Source organism: Lissotriton vulgaris, chromosome 1_1 (genome assembly GCF_964263255.1).
Source record: "Lissotriton vulgaris chromosome 1_1, aLisVul1.2, whole genome shotgun sequence".
NCBI lineage: Eukaryota > Metazoa > Chordata > Amphibia > Caudata > Salamandridae > Lissotriton > Lissotriton vulgaris.
The window spans coordinates 717,678,971-717,696,872 of record NC_141685.1 but is presented as its reverse complement, the minus strand read 5'-3'; the positions used below and the strand labels follow the sequence as shown (position 1 = coordinate 717,696,872).

General features: G+C 45.7%; 1 protein-coding gene across 1 annotated transcript in view; it reads left to right on the top strand.

Moving 5' to 3' along the window:
- Positions 1-2,040: 2,040 nt before the first annotated feature.
- LOC147747702 (potassium channel subfamily T member 2) overlaps positions 2,041-17,902 on the top strand; it is a 1,549,272-nt gene continuing 1,533,410 nt past the window's right edge. The window contains exons 1-3 of the mRNA XM_086926024.1: positions 2,041-2,120; positions 2,826-2,905; positions 4,083-4,182. Coding sequence (XP_086782150.1) covers positions 2,041-2,120; positions 2,826-2,905; positions 4,083-4,182 — 260 coding nt within the window. The remainder of the gene's footprint in view (positions 2,121-2,825; positions 2,906-4,082; positions 4,183-17,902) is intronic.

Sequence of the window (17,902 nt, the reverse complement as noted above, 5' to 3'; positions counted from 1 at the left end):
GAGGCGCATCAACTCTGTCACTTGCCATAGACCGCACTGAAGGGCAGATGTTGTAGCATCTTTGGTGGTGCACATTGAAAAAACAATCTGCTTATCATCAGCATACGAATAGAGGGATAATCCTGCCTCCTCCACGATTTTAGCCAGGGGTCTAACGTAGATGTTAAAAAGCAAGGGGCTTAAAATGGACCCCTGTGGGACCCCGTGTGCTGATGCGCAGATCTTAGATGATTACTTGGCAGAAAAGACCTGAAAGGTGCGACCACTGAGAAATGTGGCAAACCAAGATAAGGCGATGCTATAGAGCCCAAGTGACCTGAGGGCATTAAGCAAGATGTTATGTGACACAGCATCGAATGCGGCACTCAGGTCTAATAGAATGAGTGCCACTGTTTCCCCTCGGTCAAGATGTTGGCGCAACTTCTCAGTGACCCCAAGCACAGCAGTTTCGGTAGAGAAATTGGCTCTGAACCCGGATTGAGAGTAAAGGAGATAACCCACTTTTACTATGTATTCAGTCAGCTGAGTATAAATATGTTTTTCCAAAATTTTGGAAACTACAGGGAGCAGATATATATTCCTGAAATTCGATAGTACAGAAGAATCTGCTCTGGCCTTTTTCAGTAAAGGGACGACCATGGCCCACTTCCACTCGGGGGAAACCGAAGCCTCCCACATAGAGGCATTGAGAAGTTCTATAACAACGCCTTTAGATGTTAAAGAGAGCTGGCTTAGGATATTAATGGGTAAAGGGTCGAGTGGAGAGCCAGACTTGACACTATTTAAGCAGTTTTGAAGGGACGTCATAGCAAAAGGATCCTAAGAGTAAAGTTTAGCTGTCAAAGTGGAAGTACTGCAATTCATCAGGTCAGATGGAGAAGTCATACTGTACAAGGAGAAAGTAGCCAAAAGTGACGTGTGAAGGAGTTCAACCTTCTAGATAAAGGAGTCAGCGATATTATTGCATTGACTTTCATCAAGAAAAGGGGGAGGGGTGGTAGTATCGAAACCAGCTAGTTTCTTTACTGCAGAAAATAAGGCCCAGGGACGGTTTGATGCCTGAGTGATATTACTTGCAACATAAGAGGTGCGTGCCGTTTTGCAGTCTAAGTGACAACTTTTGAGAGCAGCTTTATGAGCATCTTTGCGAGCAGGAGAGTACAATTTTACTCCATCTTCACTCATGAGCTTTACCCTTAGACTTGGTGATTTTGAGGTAGTTTGTAAACCATGGGGCAGAAGGAAGATGTGTGAAACTAAGTTTTGACACAAGGGGCAAACAAGTATCAATGGCCTTGGTTAGCCAGTCCGAAACAGAAGCATCTAATGAGAGCACGGATAAAGTGGTATCAGGTATACTAGTGACCAGGAGAGTGTTAAGAGACTCCATGTTCAGCTTATCCCAGAGTCTGAAATTACCTGAGTTAGTCACAGAAGCTACTACCTTAGATGTAGGACACTGCAAATTAAATGAGATCAAAAAAATGGTCGGACCAGTCTAACCGAGACGCAGGAATACTGCAATCATAACTGCGATTAGACAAAATTGGATCAAGAAGATGTCTCGCCCTGTGAGAAGGGCCCAGGTTACATAACCGTAAACTTAAAATCTTCAATTCAGACAAAAAGGTACAGCAGATGTTATTCTGATCGTCCTCTAAGTGGAGGTTCAAATCACCAAGAATTATAAAGTTTGCTGCCTTCAAAATGAAGGGTGCAATGAACTCAGAAAAAGTGGAAACCCAGGGACCTGGGTTCCCCGGAGGGCGATAGATTAAAGTACCAGAGAGGGTCAGCTGAGGAGATACAGAAAGTTTGAACAAGGCAGCTTCACAATCTATGATTGGAAGGACTTCAAATTTACAGAAATAAATAGATTTAAAAATTGTAGCAATCCCCCGCCTTTGCCTGCGTCCCGGTCTTTCTTAACGATGATATATCCAGGTGGAAGGGCTGTGGCGATATCTGGGCCTGAGCTTGCATGGAGCCAGGTTTTGGTTAGGAATAATGCGTATGGAAGTTCCTGCTAAGTAGATCAAAATGATGATATTTGTTTTTGGCCAAACAGCGACAATTGAGGCTCTGAAAATGAAAATTCTGGCTACAGGCCATCTTGGCAGGTACAGGGCTGCGACAGACCTGAAGAACAGTTCTGGTGATAGTTTTAATAGAAAGCACGGGACGCAGTGTAAAGTTACATTGGGAGCCAATAAAGCCAAGGTATGGGGGAATACAAACAGTGCATTCAGAAGAGGTGGATTTACTGTTTGTATGAAGTTGTGCAGCTATGTATGTAATTCTCTTCTTTAATTTATTTGCGTTTTGGCCATAGTTTCTTGCTGCTGGACGCGTCAGGACGCAGACGCCTCCGGCGCGCCATCGACGTGCCCGCTGTGTGCGCGCTGTGCGGTTGCATCTGGCCACTGAAATAGAGCCAGGGACCATCGAGAGCAGCTAGAGTGTCGCTCTGGGTGAAACCTACCTACCAACGAGAGGCGTTAGTGCGGCTAGAGTGGTCACTCTTCGTTTCTTTTATTGTTATGAAATAAACCATATTCTAACCATTGGAAGTCAGCTGATCCCCTTCATCTTTAAAATGTCCAATGTAATCATGCAAGGTTTCAAATATTTCGAAGTAGCCAATTATTAATTTGATTAAACAGTCTGTATACTATGAATATCAATTCATAATCAGTCCCCTGTTTCCAGGGTAAACAATGTTTTTTAAGTTCATTGCAAAAGTTTCAATTGTATTGCCTTTCAGCGGTACTGAGAGTTTATTATGCTTTTTCTTACAGCAATAGCATTTTTCTCTTTCTTTATAGGGTGCAAGTGGAATTTTATGTTAACGAAAACACTTTCAAAGAGAGGCTGAAGCTATTTTTTATCAAAAACCAAAGATCAAGTAAGTAAATATGTTTTTTAGTTTTATGCAAATGTAAAGTATACTTTTGTAGACTAAGGGCTCAATGAGCAAAATCGTCTCATCAAAAATTAGATATCTCCATTTCTTCCTTCATTTGAAGTCCATTTCTGACTTTTTAGGCATCCGCAAACATTGCAGCTGTGCACATGAAACTGTCTAAACACGATGGATTTGAAGGAATACTTAATATTTTCCTCTCTAGATTTTTCACAGGGTAAAATATAAACATGAGTAAATCATGTAGAAATTTGTTTATCCATATTTAAATGATTTTCTTCTTTTGACCACATTTTTCTAAATTCTCCGAGATTTAAAGTTTCCCCATTACCATGTCGACTCTTGAAACAGAGATCTCTTCAAACCTTTGCCGAAATAAATATATGGGATCTTCGTGGGTTGAACAAAAGAAGCAAAATATTTGTGCACGCATGGGAAAATGAGTTTTGGGGGTATTCATAAGTTTTACAGAGCTTTTACCTACCCCCATTTCCTGCTGATAAACCTTAGCTACCTTAGCTGTAAAAACTGCAAAGTGCTCACAGGTAGACAGACTCCTGTGTCAAGCTGAGCAACGAAGGTCTGTGAAAAGCAAGTAATAATAAGTGTGATGTGTTTATGTCAATTTTTATTTCAGTTGAAGAAATCACAAATATTTTGAAATGTCTTGCTCATTATTTTATTAAGAAACGTGTTGCGAATTTTCAAAAGAAATACATTCAATTCCTAAGTGTGGTCAACTGAATACATAGTTATGTCCGTTGATGTGCACACAATCGGAAGTTACCAATTAAAAAGGAGACCAAATTGTGTTATAGTTTGAATCTTAAAAGTGCATATAAGTACGAAACATGTCTCCATATATTAGCAAAGGTCTAACTCTACTTCAGATCAGCTGTATAGCCTTTATTATATTCTTGCAATTTTGCAAAAAAATCATGGGATGACCTTAGGTCTGAATATAAACTATTACATTATTTTTTTATGGATGTAAAGAGTCGTGTTCAGAAATAAAAAGCATAACACAGTTCTCGCTTTAAAATGTATAAAATAAAAATATGATCAAAATGAATAAACGGCTTGTTTTGCGTGTTTTTATATATGCACTTGATGTTTTCAATGTAATAAACTGTATTGCAATATCTTTTCTTTTTTGCAGGTCTCAGAATCCGATTGTTCAATTTTTCGCTCAAGTTGTTAAGCTGCTTATTGTATATTATTCGGGTTTTACTGGATGATCCAAGGCGAGGAAACGGCTGGTACTGCTAAATCTACTACATACGTTTTATTACCATAAAGTTAAAAATGCATGATGCCGAAGCCATTTCATAATTTCGTCTGATGAGTTCAAGTACTATGCTCTTTTGTTATTACTCATTTCCACGCTCCTCTTGCTGCTTACTTCCAGGACACTACAAGTTAAACCAAAATGTCCCAGGGGGTTAAAACCAACTGAAATCTTCATCGTAGAATGTGATTACATAATTATATACGGCCACATGCATCAACGGTTCCGTTTGCAATTCCTAAATTGCGAAAATTAAGGAATCGCAATTTAGAAATCGCAAACGGCAATGCATGAGAAAAATCGCAATTTTTTTTGCGATTCGGTAATTTTTCTTAATTGCGATTCACAATTTGCGTATCGCAATTAAGGAAAACCCTTCCCATTGATTCCTATGGGCCAATAGGCCCATAGGAATCAATGGGAAGGCATTTATAATTTGCGATTTTCAATTTGCGATTCGCAAATTGAAAATGCAATTTCAAGGGTGCAGGGGGGGTCCAAAGAACCCCTCCCTGCACCCCTGAAATTAAATTTAATTGCAACTTACCCACACACATGTCCCAAGGACATGTGTGTGTGTAAAATGCAACATTCAAAAATGCATTTTTGTGCAGGTTTGAAGGTTTTCGGTAAATTAGCATGAGGTCCAACCTCATGCTAATTTACCGCTTCCAAATTGATAATTCGCAATTTAAAAATGATCATACATTGCATTTAAGAAATCTGAAATTGCGATTTCTTAAATGCAATCGCAATTTTAGAAATCGCAACATGATTGCGATTCCTAAAATTGCGAAATACATGATGCATTCCAATTTTGATATTTGCATTCGCAAACGCCCGAAAATTGCTATTCGCACCGTTTGCGAATGCAATTATCGTTGATGCATGTGCCCGGAAGTGTTTCAATCTTAGTCGCAAATCGAATGGGGGCCATTGAATTGATAAAGAAACAATGTATTATTACTATGGCAGTAGGAGAGAGTTTAATAAGTATTTTAAAATATACAAATAGTGAATATTTATGACTTGCCCTTTCTTGTCACTGTAAACCGGGAAAAATATATGCCTATTAGTGGTCATGTGGTACACCAGTGCCGGACTGGGAGCAGCAACCAGCCATGGCAGATTGCTGCTCGACTGGCCCTGGGAGGGGAAAGGGAGGGGGGGGCGGGGGGTGCTAGCAAGAATCACTGCTGGCGCTTTTGTTACAGGGGGGAGATATTGCAGCACTGCCTCGAAGCCGGCCCACAGTGACGTAACCTGCTCTTATGGACACAAAATCGGCCCCCACCCTTTTTGTCCACTACGGAAATGCGCGGTGCCCGCTACGGCCAGTCCATCCCTGCTGCACACCAATACTAGGCAAGGTGGCAGCAGAAGGGTGAGTCTTTGAACACACTCACATTCAAACTAGGCCCAGGTGAAATTTTAATTTACGCCAGCATATTTTGAATAATTTCAAGAATTTCACATTACGCTTGTTAACTTAGATTCTTAATGGCTTCCTTTTGCTGCTGCCTTGCCTAATAAAAGTATACTGATGGAATATTGGAAAAACAAGAACAACAAAATCCGAGCAGCTGTTGTTCACAGCAATTGTGTTTTTCACATTTTGTTAGTGGGAAATTTGTTCCTGTGTCAGAAATGGTCGTGAAAATGCATTCTGTGCTAAAATTTTGCTCTAAATTATTGATTTGCATTTCACATAAGTACGGATAATTTTGCCTCATTTTCCTGAAATTTCACATGACTACAAGAAAGCATATTACATGATTTTACATACCCAAAGTTCAAACATTCACAAGACAACCTATCAACTCAGGGCTTCAGCAGACCTGGATATGATTTAAGCCCACATGTTCTTAAACTAAATCAGCCCTGTCTTTGATACAATTCCCCCGAGGTCTAATGTCACTCAGGAGGCAGATGCCCAGAGGGCACGCTCATCTCTCCTCAGATTTAGATATATTTTTCAGAATTTACACATTTAGGTCATTTCCTTGTCAGAATCGCTCTCTAAAGCAGCCACACGTTGACATGTAAAGCTTTCCGACACAGTACAAAACAGAAGGTATATCTTAACACTAGTTCAATGCAGTAGCATGATGGGAATTTTTTGATAGTAGTACATGTACCCGGTGCGTTGACACAGTTTTGCACTATTTTGTTGTTAAAGAGAGAGTGTCAACTTTCAGTTTGCATACATAATGTAGGTTGCTTGTCAAGTGTCACGAGTAGGCACAAGTTCAAGCTTTAATACCTCTTTAAACAGTTTTGCAAATTTAGCACACTGCCATGGCTAGTCCAACTAGCAATAACAATAACTCATTTTACTCCATGGAAGGGGAAATCATTATGCACAATAACACTTTTTATTTAAGAACAACTGTACTAATTAACACATAGTCACTCAATTATTACTACAGTGCAAAGATCAAATTTGAGTTTATGACCCTAGGAGAGAAAAGTTGACCATAGAAAAACACTGTTGACTGCCTCATAGATTGCATGGAACAATTACTTTACAAAGGGAAAGTTGTCTCCCAGTATTCATAAGGGCTCTACAATGTGATTTTACCATACTGAATAGAATATGACAGTACACACATCTGCATATAACACTTATGTTCTGTTTACACTAAAACCATTAATATCAAACATTTACAATATAAAGTTTATTACCCAAACAAAATTGTCATTTCTGTTACCAAGGTCAGAAGGAACAAATTCTGAATGACTCTTGCTGACCTTCATACTTGAGAGCTGTACATCAACCTAGGTTCTCAATAGCAACGGCCTAACTAAAAGAGCTGCAATTTGGCCACACCAATATCAATTTTATCAGCAAATGTCTCAAATGACAATATTTGTCAAAACACAGTGGATGGTAGAGTGGCAAGGTATGGATAGTGTTGTCTGGTACGCTAGCTGAAAAGAGTGTGTAACAAGGTCCACTACTTAAATAATTTGAAGGCAGCAGATACATTGTAAATGAAAGTTATACCTATACACTTGTACCCATAGCGTTTTTAAAGTTTGTGTAGTTTAAACTTGGTTCATATAGGGAAAATAAGTTTAAATAAGTAAGATTTAACCTTTGTTTTTTTCATAGAATTCCAATTTTGTTTATATTTTTAATAAAAATGTGTTTCAAATCGTAGAATCCAGTGTCGCAAGTGGAGATTTCTTATGTGGAGGGCCACACAGTACAGTGTAGAACAGTGTTGTAAAGTCTATTGTCATAGAGTGGGGTATTATAGATTACAATCGAGTGTAGTAGGATATCATATAGTGTAGTAACTGTTATATAGTTTAGTGGCATGGTATCCCATTTAATGGATTCATGTATCGTAGACTGGAGCAGCGAGTTGTACAATGGAATGACATGTCAAACAGTAGATTAGGGTGTCATAGACTGTCGTGGAGCGATTTAGAGTGGAGTAGGGTGAACTGGAGTGCAATTGTTGCAAAGTCATCCTGTGCCCTGGGCACCCCCATTTGTTTTTCTGATTGATAGTGGTGGTAACTGACTCTGACTGTCTCTGGGCTTTCTTAACCTGAAAATACACTGGGAATACAGTGAAAACACTTACACACACTAGGTACACTATGGGTTAGGGTACCTCTATTATTGGCATGACCTCCCATATAAGGCCCTAGTACATAATAGCGAAGGGGGATTAAAACTACCTTTACGTCCTTATTATATAATAGGGCATGGCAATTTAGAGGCCAGAAGCCCTTTCTGCACTTGTATGCTTGTACTGCTGAGAGACTGAGGTCAGTTTAAAAGCAGGCCTGTGTTGCAGGACTGCTTTTAACATGTATATTGTGCCCAAACTCGACTTTGGTGTTTGAGCCACTTACAAATGGCTAAAATACAATATTTTGGCATATTAGGTACCTCTAGGGTCTCCCTGAGGTGTGAGGGATCAGGTACTTATAAGGAGGACCATTATAACAAGAGGTTTTATGTGCATTGGTGATAGTAAAAGTGCACATTTCACTTCCCTCATTGTGGTAAAGTGCTTCCACAAATCGATGTTTGAATTGAAGTTCTACATAAATATCTTTAGAACCCTTAAAGACTTCCTGAGGTGTTCGGGTGGGGGGGATCCTGTAGTTGTAAGCACAGTTTTGTTGATAATTATTGCAAGGGACCACAGAAAATTATCATTCAAGGACTTTCGAGAATGGTTTTGATAAATCCAACAATATGCTGTTGTCGAACTAATACTAAAATGTTCCAAACAGAGAAGTTATAAGAAATTTTTGCCTGTAAGCCAAAATTTAGCCTTCTTCCATTGATTTGTCCTGATTGGTCAGAGATGGTGGATTAGCCTTGTTGTTTTGATGAAGTAATAAGTGGCACCTGACTTGAAGAGCCATCTGGGAGGAGAGCGTTCTGCTGTATAGGAATGCCAGATCAAGGGGGAGGGGTTGTAAACTATGAGCTTCAAGGGCAGAGGGGGCAGGCAGGGAAAGCCAGGTCGATTAATGCCCAACCACCCTTGAACCAAGCCAGATGGCAGACATAGGGAAGAAATGTGCAGATGCCAGGGGGAGGGAGAGTATGGAGATGAGCCATCCTGGAGTTTGGTTTAGCTAACTCTTGCCTCTCTGCTGAGACTTCAGACAAATTGATTTTTAGAGAAATAGTGCTTTCTGGGAGACCATTGTGCCACAATTTGGAGAATATGGTGAAGCTCTGGGGTGTTGCACCGCATTGGACAGCAGCCACGGCCTGTGGAGGGAGTTGCAGTGAGGCAGAGAGGCAGGGCAGGGGAGGGACAGGGTGGGGGGTGCTAAAAACCAGAATATGGATAATTGGAGGTAAATAAACAATTTAATAAATAAAACGAATTTCGGGCCGCAGCTTTTGGACAGGAGTTCCCTCCTTTGTGACCCTCAGAGAACACTGAATAAGTATCTGAGATGGCAGAGCCTCTCTGTTCTGCTGCGTGAAACAAGAAGGAGAAGAAGGGTCCATGCTGGAAGTCTGATTTGCACAAACCAGAACCTGCACTCTGACTGACTGTGCTTGCTGCTCAATCTGGAACTACAGCCCTATGGATCAAACCTGCTTCAAAAGGACTAAAGAGTTGACTTCCTGCAAGCTGCTGGTTAGCAGAGTTCACTTGGACCATCACCACTGTCCAAGTGGATTGTTGGAATTCAAGTCCCAAACTTTCATGGAACAACTTGGAGCTTCCTGAGCCTTGGAGTGAGTTTTGGACATTGTGGGACCCTTAACACATTGGTTGCTGAAGATATTCCCCTGCTGTGCTGTGCCATAATGTTAATGGGTGTGGTCATGACGAGCTCAGCTCGTCATGAGCACACGAGCACTGTGCCTCATGACGAGCTGAGCTTGTCATGAGCACCGAAGGGGTTAAAGGAACTTTAGGAAGAAGTTCCAGACATTTGGAGAAGTTTGGAGCAACTTTGGAAAAAGCTACATAAGTGGACCGACTCTACCTGGCCAGCCAAGTCGGCGGCCCTCATCCACCAGCCAGTCTGCCCCCCCTAGTTCTTCTGCATGAAAAGCTCCAGAGGTCCGACTTACTGAGTTTGACCGGGAACTGGTCAAAACCTAAGCCGGCAAACCCTGAAAGAATTTGGCCTGGTGAAGATCATCGAAGGACCCCAGGATAAAAAGCTCCATAAATGTTTCTAAGCCTGATGGTAACAGACCTGACCAGCCCCAACTGCGAGAGTCACGTTGACCAACTTCAACCAGGAGCTGGCCTAGATCCTTGGTTCATCCCGCTGGAAAGCTCAAGAGGTCTGACTGTCATAAGTGTGACCAGGAGTTCATTGAAAGGCAAGCCGGCAAACCTTAACCGGAACCAGGTAAAAACTTTGGCCGAGGCCTATCGTGAGGGGGAGCCGCACAGGTCTCCATTGCGGTTTCCCTGAAACTTTGACTTTGTCCTGATCTAGCATGACCAGATGACCCATTAGGCGATATAGGTTTCTATGTGCTATATCGTGCTAATTCTATAAAAATGTATATCTCTGGTTCCCTACATTGGATTGTTTTTATTTTGATGTCAATTTAAAGATAAAAATATGTCCTATTTTTACAAATTGGTATTGGATTTTTATTGTGTGATGTGTCTTAATTAGTTACTGAATTTGTGTTTTTAAATGCTTTACATACCTGTCTCTGTAGTTAATCCTGCCTGATCACAGACAAGTTACCAAGGTTTGAGTATGGGAATAATTCTCTGAGACCAATTCTGAGCCCTAGACTGTGTCAGTAGCCTTATTGCCAGTGGTAGATATATATTTACCACTACTAACAATCCACTTTCCAACAGTCATATTTATTTAATTTATTTATTTATTATATTTCTTATATAGCGCCAGAATATAGAGTATTGTCAAGTGGAGTGTCGTAGAGTACAGTGGAGGAGAGCTTTGCAGAGTGGAGTGCTGTGTCGTATAGTGGAATGGCGTGTCATAGAAATAAGTTGGGTGACATGTCATTGAGTGTCATACAGTGTAGTACAGTGGCATAGAGTGGATGGGCATAGAGTGGAGTGTAGTGCCATAGATTGGCATAGAGTGTAGTACAGTGTTGCAGAGTGGAGTTGCATGCAGTGGGGTGATGTGTCGGACAGTGGAGCACCATAGAGTGCAATATAGTACAGTGGTGTAAAGTGAGATAAAGTGGAGTAGAGTATAGTGGAGTGGAGGTCACCAGAGTGGGGTAGTGTAGAGTGGAGTAAAGTTATATAGAGTGGAGGGTTGTAGACTAAAGTGGTGTGTAGTGTAATAGAGTAGAGTGGCGTAGCATACAGTCAAGTAAAATGTCATACATTGGAGTACCGTGTTGTACAGTAGCTTGTGGTGGCGTGAAAGTATTGGAAGGTGATGTAGACAAGGGGTGGGAAAAAAATTCTGCTCTCCCGGTAGAATTCATGGAGTTTTGCCAACTCTGCGTTCCCCTTGGAGTTCCACTAACCTCTGCCAGGAGGCTCCCCCCTGGCTTCCAAACAAAGTGTGGTAGGTGGCCTTGGTGGGCAGCAGGGCACCCACCCTTTGTTGGCTTGGCCCAAGGGATGGGGCCCCCTGGGTGGATATTGGCCCAGGGAGGGAGCTGCGTGCCCCCTCCCCATTCAAATAGGTTCTGGGTCTTGGGAGATGGGGGACCCCGGGCTGAAAATGGCCTGGGGAGAGAGACTGCATGCCACCTCCTCTTTGAGTACTTTGGTGGACCCTGGGAGATGGGATCGCGGGGGTCGAATTTGCCCTGGGAGCGGGGCACATGCCCCCAACCCCCACAAAATGTGTCCCGGTCTCAGAGGATGGGGTAGCCAGGGCCAAAATGATCCTTTGGGTGGTGGGCCATGTGCCCCCTCCTCATTAAATATGGTGCTGGGATCCAGGGGTTGGACTCCCCAAGGCTTAAATCAGACTGGGGAGGGGGTTTGTGTGCCCCCTAACACTGAAATTTGTTTCCTGGCCTCAGGTAATGGGGGTTTCCTGGGCCAAAATCAGGCTAGGATGGGGCCCATGCCCTCCTCCCCCCAAAAAACAAGCCATGGGATGAGTCTCAGGGTCGAATTTAGACTAAGGAGGTAGCCATGTACACCCTCCCCATTAAATATGGTGCCGGATCTCAGGTATTGGGCCCCAGGGACCAAAATCAGCCTGTGGAGGGAGTTTGTGAGTCCACCTCACCCAGAAATATGCTGCTTGGACACAGGGGATGGGGTCTTTTGGGCTAAAAGCAGCTCAGAGATGGGAGGCTATTCCACCCTGCCCCTAACCAATATGTTGGGTCCCAGGAAATGGGGTCCCCAGGGCCAAAGTGGCCCAGGGAGGGTGCCTGTGGTTTGGATGCCTTTTGAGGCCACAGTCGGAACTTGTAGCCAACCCACTACTGTGCACGGCTGAATGCCATCTGCAGCATTGGGTTCGCAGCATGAGGGGTGTTGGCCACAAGTCATGCAGCCAGCCCTCTGTTGCGAATGGCCGAAGGTCATGCACTTCAAAGGTTGGAATAACAAATGCCAATTAGGGGGCGTGGCCAAACGCCAATGAAGATGGCTGCTTAACTCGTAGCTCCCCGGAGCCGCAGCCTTCATCCCGAAATAGATCCGCTCATCGCCTGCCCCGCAAGAGCCCCACGCTCTTACTGACCTGTGGAACTGTGGCGGAGCGCCGCGGTTTGATCCCGGTGAAAATCGGACCGGCGGAGGAGGAGCTGCGGGACTCCGACCAAGCGCCGACTGCCGGCTCCCACTGCTGGTGCTCTCCGGGCGGCCCTACTCCAAAATCGAGGCCCCGGCTCCTGGTCGGGCTGGAACCGGGTGATTGGCCTTGTGACACGGACCTCTCTGGGAGGCCGAGAACCCAACGGAACGACTCTGCTATCGCCGCGCAGCCAGCCTGGACACCTGCTGACATCCTGTGCGCCGGAAAGGAGAAGTACCGGCTGCACTCGCCTGGGGCCTGGTGAAGGCAATAGCCCCGGGCGCCATCTTGCCTCGCAGTGGTGAACTCTCTCCGTGGCCATACCTGGGTCAAAACGCCAGCGACCTTGAGGAGGAACCAGAGGATCAGTTAAGGAACCTAGCGGAGGTTGATGACTGGCCGGGCCCCTGGAGACCACTTGAGGAGTGGCCCTCTGCTGCGCCAGAGGGAGTGTGGTCGAATCAGAGGCGCTATCACAGCGCATCTCTCTCTGGGGCCTCTGCATGGTAGTTCACAGCACTCTGGACGAAGTGGCGTCAGTGGTGGCACAACGAGGGACGGCCTTAAGGAATACTACGCCGACCTACCTCAGCGAAGGGCCAGCGCGGCAGGGACCAGCTGGGAGAAGACCCACTCTGCAGCCATGAGGCCGAAGCAGGCGATGACCTCGCATTCCAACAAGCTGGACAAATACACGGTGCAGAAGGGGACGCCGCAGGCGGACGCCGCCACGGGCGAGCAACCGGGGTCTAAAGAACCCTCCCTGACCTCCATCTTGTCTGCCATACAGGCGTTGGCGCCACGTTAGAAACCAAGATTGATAAGGTCTCCATGGAGGTAAATTTACTGCGGGCCGACCTCAACAAGACCTCTGAGAAAGCCAAGACCAACGCGGCTGATATCCGCAAGCTCCGGACGGCGTCTACGACGCTGGAACAGCATGTCAACGAACTGGTGCACCAGCACCGTCAGATGTCCATCCGACTGGAGGACCAAGAAGGGAGGGCCCGAAGGAGCAACATACGCGTGGTAGGAGTTCCGGAGGAAAGTGAGAGGCCCAGTGTCGAACTTTTTCTTGAAAACCTAATCCTCAATCACCTTAAACCTAAGCGTCTGTCGAAATTCTTCACCATAGAACGTGCTCACCGCGCTCCTGTCCGTAAACCCAGACCGGGTGCCCCACCGAGGACAATCATAGCCAAAATCCTGAACTACAGGGACAGGGACACCATCCTGCAGATGGCCAGGCAGGCCGGGGACTTATCATACGAAAATGCCACAATACGTTTCTTCCCGGACTTTACCATTCAGGTACAAAAGGACAGGCGTTCCTTCCTGGGGGTGAAAGTGGCGCTACGTGAGAAAGGAATTAAGTACATGATGTTCTTCCCGGCCAAACTGAAGGTCCTGTCTAATGGCAAGTCCGTATTTTTTACATCACCGGCGGACGTGCAGGATTGGATAGATCGGCAGTCGCCCCGTGCCAGGGACCGATCGGAGGGGGGTAACTGGAGGGACACTCAACAGGCCTCACCGGAATCACCGATCGAAAGGCTGGAAGTAGACACACAGAGCCAACGCTCATGGAGATCGAGATCAGCGAGTCCTGGCCACAGGTCCTCTGGAGGGGCGACGGAGAACTGACGACGGAGCGAACATTGCTGCTCCACGCTGATACTGTAAAGTACTATGTGTTATGCATTAGGGTAAATGACTTATTGGCCTTTACTGTCCTGCGATTAGGGCAGAACTCAGACACTTCTCTTTAGCGACCAGAGGGGGGGGCGAACATGTACCCTTTCAGTTTCAGCTGTCCCCAACAGGGCCATGTTGGGTTAAAGGCCGGTGATACCCTCAGAGGGGGCAGTGTGGCCCGCTCCGACCCAGGTACAAGGACAGGAGAAAATTAGACTCTGGTGGAGAGTGGGGCAAGGGGGGGTCAGGGGAGGTGGACCCACTTGATGTTCATTATTTTTGGGGATGGGAGGGAGGGGAGGAGGGTGGCGGCTTGAGTTGGGGCTGATCCACGCACCGTACAGGGAAGGTACAGAGAGGAGGGACGGCAGGGGGAGTGCTCTGCTAGTTCATTAGGGTAGGGCGAATAGCACCCTGCTAATTGGGGATGTGGGTAGTTTTGAACCGACGGAGCAGGACAGCAGGGAGGGGGGCAGAATGGGATGAGCTGGGGAGATGGGCTGTTGGGGGGGTGGGGAGTTAGGGGAGGTGGGGCGTTGGAACTTACCTGGTGAGGTCACTGAAGATCCCTGTACTTCTAGATTTATGCTTTGCCTGGAACCCGTTGCAATCAGCAGTAGGAAGGAATACTTGCCAGTATTAGGTGGGATAAGAGTCTCAAGGTCATGAGTTGGAACGTCAACGGGCTTGGGGACAAGCTTAAGAGAACTATTGTGATGCAATTTATCAAACGGCAAGGGCCTGATGTTATACTCCTCCAAGAGACCCACTTATTGGGCAACTCCTGCCACGCTCTTAACAGGTGTGGGTACTCGCTCTTGGCACATGCTGGGTTCACCTCAGGATCACGCGGGGTGGGCCTAATGGTGCGTCGCAGTCTGCCATTGGCGGTGGATCGCACGTACTTGGACCCTCTAGGCCGCTATGCTGCTATTTCAGGGAAATGGGAGGGCCCGGGGGTGAGCCTGGTTTCCACCTATGTCCCACCCGGGCTGCAGACACAAACATACCAAGACTTGGGAAAATTGCTTCTGTCCCTTCCGGATGGTCAACTAGTAGTGGGAGGGGACTTTAACGCGGTAGTCTCTGGCACTCTGGATAGGCACCCCCCTAGGACCCTGCCATCGGGACACACATGGCTGGGGGACTTAACTAACACATTCGGTCTTACTGACCTATGACGACTTAAACATCCACTTGACACCCATTACACCTTTTTCTCGGGCCCCCACCGATCCATCTCCCGTATTGACTACATTTTAGCACCTATACAGCAGGGAACCACCGTGCGAGAAACCACACTCCTGGCCAGGGGCATTTTAGACCACTCCCCAGTGCTGGTACATATCACCTTTGGCGAAAGAAGGGTGGGCTGCATAGCACCTATCAATGCGTGGTACCTCCGTAATGAAGATACAAGGAAGTCACTGATTCTGGCCATCACCCGTTATTTCGCTGAAAATGTTGGGACGGTAGACTCCGGGGTGGCACTATGGGAGGCCTTCAAAATGGTGGTCCGAGGGGAAGCCCTCTCGACGATCGCTGGTCGCCGCAAGGAGCAGGAGGCTCAAATGGTCCAAGTGGAGGCAGACCTCCAGGCATTGGAGGCGGCAGCTCCAACCCAGGACGACCCTGGAGTGACCCATCAGATACAGCTTAAGAGCGTGGAATATAAGGCACTGGCCACTGATGCTGCAAAAAAAGTCATCAGAGACAAGGAAGGGAGGATATACGACCAAGGGGATAAGGCGGGCAAGCTGATAGCCTGGCTGGACAGGAAACAACAGATGCAGAAAGTAGTGACGGAGCTCAGAACTGAATCAGGAGTCATTGTCACAGACCCGGCCGACATTGTCCATGAGTTTGAACTGCATTACCGGAAGGTTTATAGCAGAGGGTCGGGGAGGCCGGATGAAGACTCCACTGACTTTTTGAAGGACATCCGGCTACCAGCCCTGTCGGAGGAGGACCGTGAGACCCTAGAGGCACCGCTCACTACCGAGGAGGTGGGTCGTGCCATCGGCGACCTTCATTTGGGTAAAGCTCTTGGTCCAAACGGCCTGCCCATTGAGGTCTTCAAGCTCAAGGCTGACACTGTCAGCCCTTATTTAGAGCAGATGTTTGAAGAAAGCAGAGATCGGGGTCGCGAAAGCTGGGAAGGACTGACACCTTGACGATGACTACCCCGTTGTGGGTATCTGAAAAGTTGGGAACCCTTAGTCGGACAAAAGGATTCCACAATTGGGACCTCATCGGGATCTCCCATGTCCGTGACCTGTGGGGCCACTGGGGGGTTGTCTCCTTCGACTCACTCCAGCGCACGTATGAGCTTACACGCACAGAACACTTTAGATACTTGCAAGTCAGACACTCATTGCAATCTAATATTCCCCAGGGTACCATGCCCCCTGCTGCCTCCCCCGGAGGACAGACTCCTTGACGGCCACCTGCCTGAACGTGCTATCTCCCTTACTTACAAGAATATTATTAACAACTCCCCAGACCTACTCCAGCCACTTAGAGGGAAGTGGGAGGTGGACGGGTTGGAAATCTACGAGGGGGAATGGAGATTGACCCTTGCATCCCCAAAGGAAGTGGCCATATCGGGCAGACTACGGCTGATCCAGCTTAGAGTTCTACATAGAGTCTACATATCTGGTACTAGGCTGAGGTTGATGGGCCGCAGTGAGGACGGACTCTGTAGAAAAGGGTGTGGGGCGGAGGGGTCGTTCTTCCACATACTGTGGGAATGTCCGCAGATCCAGACCTACTGGCGCCGCATTCACCGATGCATGCAAGAGGTGTGGGAGGTGGCATTGAGAGTAGAGGCAAAAAGGTGTCTCTTAAATATCTGGGGGCCTAACGACTTGACAGCGCATGGGAGGTTGTGGCCACGCTGGGGGTTGCAATCGCAAAACGGAACATTGCCAGGCAATGGGGGGCAGGCTCTCCTCCGAACTTTGCCTCATGGCAAAATGACATGGACTGGTGCATGCTCCAAGAAAGGACAGTATACGTGGCCAGAGGCTGTCCCCGGAAATGGATTGGTGTATGGACCAACTGGAAAGAGTACAGGGGTCGCATCTGCGAACCCCCACATGTTGCCCCGGATGACGACCAAACTGTAAGACCAAATGCTCATTGAATGCCTGAAACAGTTGCTTATAACCACCTAAGTTATGTAATGAAGGGTTACCAGGAATATCTGTAATTCACTGTATTAATGTAAGTGATACTCACCGCTGTTTATCTATAATAATAAAAAGATTTAATTAAAAAAAAAAGAATGAAAACGGAAAGCACACTGAAAATAAAAATTTGAAAGTCATAAAAAAACCACAAAAAAAACCAAATGCCAATTAAATATTACTTTATGTACAAAAAAAACTATATATTCACTGAAACAACCCTGGTTACAGGGAAGTTATAGTTAGGAAATAGCATTGAAAAAAGTAAAAACTCACCAAAAAAACAAAGGTTAGATGGACATTACACTTAGGAAACAGAATTAAAAAAACATATACATTCACTAAAAACCAAAGGTTGCAATGACATTATAATTAGGTTCAGATTTTACACAAATAAAACCATAGAAATTCAGCAGTTATAGTTATCTCAAGAAGCTATAACTCGTGCCTTAAGGTGACTAAGGTATCTATAACTCGTGCCCTCGCCACCCATTACTAATTACCTCACATGTTACATCAGTCAGGACATTGTCTATACCATAATTGATAATATCACTGGAACATTTGCAATAAAATTATCAATGAGAAATCTGTGCGCTA